A 3,345-nucleotide genomic window follows, 5' to 3' on the forward strand; every position below is an offset into this window, starting at 1 on the left:
TATTTATAAATACGTAATGATTTGAGGTCTAGCCGATTTGCTATCAATTCGTAAGGGATTGTGGACATTAACAGTTAATACTTTCAATAGCGGAGGCCATTTAACATATACATTGACTTAAAATGGCTTTATAGAAGTACTATTTCAATATGCTTCTAGTTTTATCATTTTAATACATGAGTTAACAAAGAAATTATTGGTCAATGTGATAGAAAATATAGTTTAGATACCCATGAAACTCAGAGTACTTCAGTTTTCTTTGAATAATTCGTTTTCTTCTTTATTGTTATCGGTAGCTACGTCATGAGCAATACTATATATTTCAGAGAGTTAACCTGATTACTTTTACATTCTAATCGGTTTTCATAATCTCCAAAGTACAGATTTGCATTTAATTTACAGGTTAGGCTATTTGCTTAATTTCAGAGACCATTATTTTGTTTTCTGGATGGGAGAACAACCTATTTTGAACAAGTATTTGGTATTTTAACAGATATATGCTAGTTATCAAATACCCAAACTTATATACAGCTCTTTTAATAATCTAAGAAATAATAAAAATCATATAGGAATTAAACAAACTGTAATATTTCCCATCTAATATCATGGTCAGAAAATACCAACATGACGTTATCATTTGAGAAGCGTTGAAGGTCTAATCACCTAAGTGGCTCTATTCTCCTAGCTAATATTGTTTAAATAATTAGAAAATTGGCCATCTCTAGTTCCTGACATAGTATGATGTTTATTCCCTGTAAAAATAGTTACTAAATTGTCAAAGATATCACCGCCGGTGTGTTGCTTTTAACATTATATGTGAACATTGATAGTTTTAAGCCAATAAAAAATATTCCTCAAAACATATAAATATTTGTCTGTAAATAATTATAAGATATCTTCAAGATAAATTTTCCTTCCACTAAGAAACTAAAACAACAGAAAATGCTTCCATTTCTATTTGACTGAAGAACAAAGGCCTCAGGCATTTCTTATGTATGGAGTTCGCCTAGTTTTCATCAACACACAGGCCAGTGCAGGTTTGAGATGGTGGGAGACTTTTGCCCTATTGCCTAAACCAAACCAACTTCCTATGGGTGACCAGGACAAATACAGCTTTGTTGATCATGATGATACACAAAGCCTCTCACCCCATTAAGGTATCCCCACACAAAGGTAATACCCCGATCACAACTACAAATGGATTACACGGATGGCTGTGGATGAATCAACTGCAGTCATCCGCATTAAATCCGTACTCTTAGCGTAAACTGTCCATGACAAAAGTTGCGATTGTGTGCATCATCTGCCAGAAGCCGCCACCAAATTTTACAAATGATCACTTCCTCCAGCGGATTGAAAAATCCAAGCAGATGAACAACATCCGAGAAAGTAAGGATGGTGGGTGAGACAGTAAGGGTGGTGTTCGAGACATTAAGGGTGGTGTTTGAGACAGTAAGGCTGGTGGTTGAGACACTAAGGGTGGTGGTTGAGACAGCAAGGATAGAAGCTGAGACAGTAAGGGTGCTGGTTGAGACAGCAAGGGTGGTGTTTGCGACAGTAAGGGTGGTGTTTGAGACAGTAAGGTGGTGGTTGAAACAGCAAGGTTGGAAGCTGAGACAGTAAGGGTGCTGGTTGAGACAGCAAGGGTGGTGTTTGAGACAGTAAGGGTGCTGGTTGAGACAGTATGGGTGCTGGTTGAGACAGCAAGGGTGGTGTTCGAGACAGTAAGGGTGGTGGTTAAGACACTAAGGGTGGTGGTTGAGACAGCAAGGATAGAAGCTGAGACAGTAAGGGTGGTGGTTGAGACAGCAAGAATGGAAGCTGAGACAGTAAGGGTGATGGTTGAGACAGCAAGGGTGGTGTTTGGGACAGTAAGGGTGGTGGTTGAGACAGTAAGAGTGCTGGTTGAGACAGTAAGGGTGCTGGTTGTGAAAGCAAGGGTGGTGTTCGAGACAGTAAGGGTGGTGGTTGAGACAGCAAGGATAGAAGCTGAGACAGTAAGGGTGGTGGTTGAGACAGCAAGGATGGAAGCTGAGACAGTAAGGGTGCTGGTTGAGACAGCAAGGGTAGCGTTTGAGACAGTAAGGGTGGTGGTTGAGACATTAAGAGTGCTGGTTGAGACAGTAAGGGGGCTGGTTGAGACAGCAAGGGTGGTATTTGAGACAATAAGGGTGGTGTTTGAGACAGTGAGGGTGGTGGTTGAGACAACAAGGATGGAAGCTGAGACAGTAAGGGTGCTGGTTGAGACAGCAAGGTAGTGTTTGAGACAGTAAGGGTGGTAGTTGAGACAGTAAGGGTGGTGTTTTGGACACATAAGGTGGTGGTTGAGACAACAAGGTTGGTGTGTGAAACAGCAAGGTTGGTGTGTGAGACAGCAAGGTTGGTGTGGGAGACAGCAAGTGTGGTGGTTGAGACAATAAGGGTGGTGATTGAGACAGTAAGGGTGGTGATTGAGACAGTAAGGGTGGTGATTGAGACAGAACAGGAGTCAGTGAAGGTACCAGGTACAGTACAAAGAGATTGAACGCAACATATAAGGAGCGGCAGCTGATCTGAAGGAAGACTGTAAAATCGGACCCAAATAATTTGGCACCATATATGGGGAGTGGAGGACGTCTGTATTGTGTACATAGAGTAACAATATATTCTTACTGTATTCACAGTTCCCATAATGCATATTGGCTCAAACCAATATTGAGAAAATAACATAGATGGAGATTGAATCTCAAGTTCTTCAGATCAATCATTATATTTGATTCACTGTTTGACGAATACCCGCCGGAGGCAAGATACGAAAAAAGCTACATAAAAGAAATAACAATCATTGAGGGACTTTTTCGTGGTAGGATTCAATTAAGTTTTTATCTAAGACCCCGCTAAAACTGAGATCACATGAGTTTTCTCTAAAGATGACGTCCTGCCTCAACCAAGTAAAATGGGTAACTATGCTAACCTTTAGATGCTCTAAAATCGTCCCTTCAAAAACCTACTACTACTACTACTACTACTACTACTACTACTACTACTACTACTGTGGTGGTAATAGTAGTAGTAGTAGTAGTAGTAGTAGTAGTAGTAGTAGTAGTATCCAGTTTACGTTACAATCATCATTAAAAAAGAATGTCTAGCCCAAGTTTTTCGCTTATATAAGTAGCCCAATGAAAAATAAAAAGTCTAATGAATATAAAGTAGCATCAGAGCAATAAAATTGATATGTCCCATAGAAAGTTAAGTAACACAGTAAAAATAAAATGTGTTCTAGCAACAAGTCTAAATTTGATACAGAATCTCATATTAGAAATTACCTAATATAAAGTGGTGTGAAACAATATCCAAAACCTTACA

General features: G+C 39.4%; 1 protein-coding gene across 1 annotated transcript; it reads right to left on the bottom strand.

Annotated features, from left to right (window-relative positions):
• Positions 1-1,336: 1,336 nt before the first annotated feature.
• LOC137643362 (uncharacterized) lies at positions 1,337-2,314 on the bottom strand. Its single transcript, XM_068376192.1, has one exon. The coding sequence runs from the start codon at positions 2,312-2,314 to the stop codon at positions 1,337-1,339; it is 978 nt and encodes a 325-aa protein (XP_068232293.1).
• Positions 2,315-3,345: the final 1,031 nt, after the last annotated feature.

This window comes from Palaemon carinicauda, chromosome 6, assembly GCF_036898095.1.
Source record: "Palaemon carinicauda isolate YSFRI2023 chromosome 6, ASM3689809v2, whole genome shotgun sequence".
NCBI classification, from domain to species: domain Eukaryota; kingdom Metazoa; phylum Arthropoda; class Malacostraca; order Decapoda; family Palaemonidae; genus Palaemon; species Palaemon carinicauda.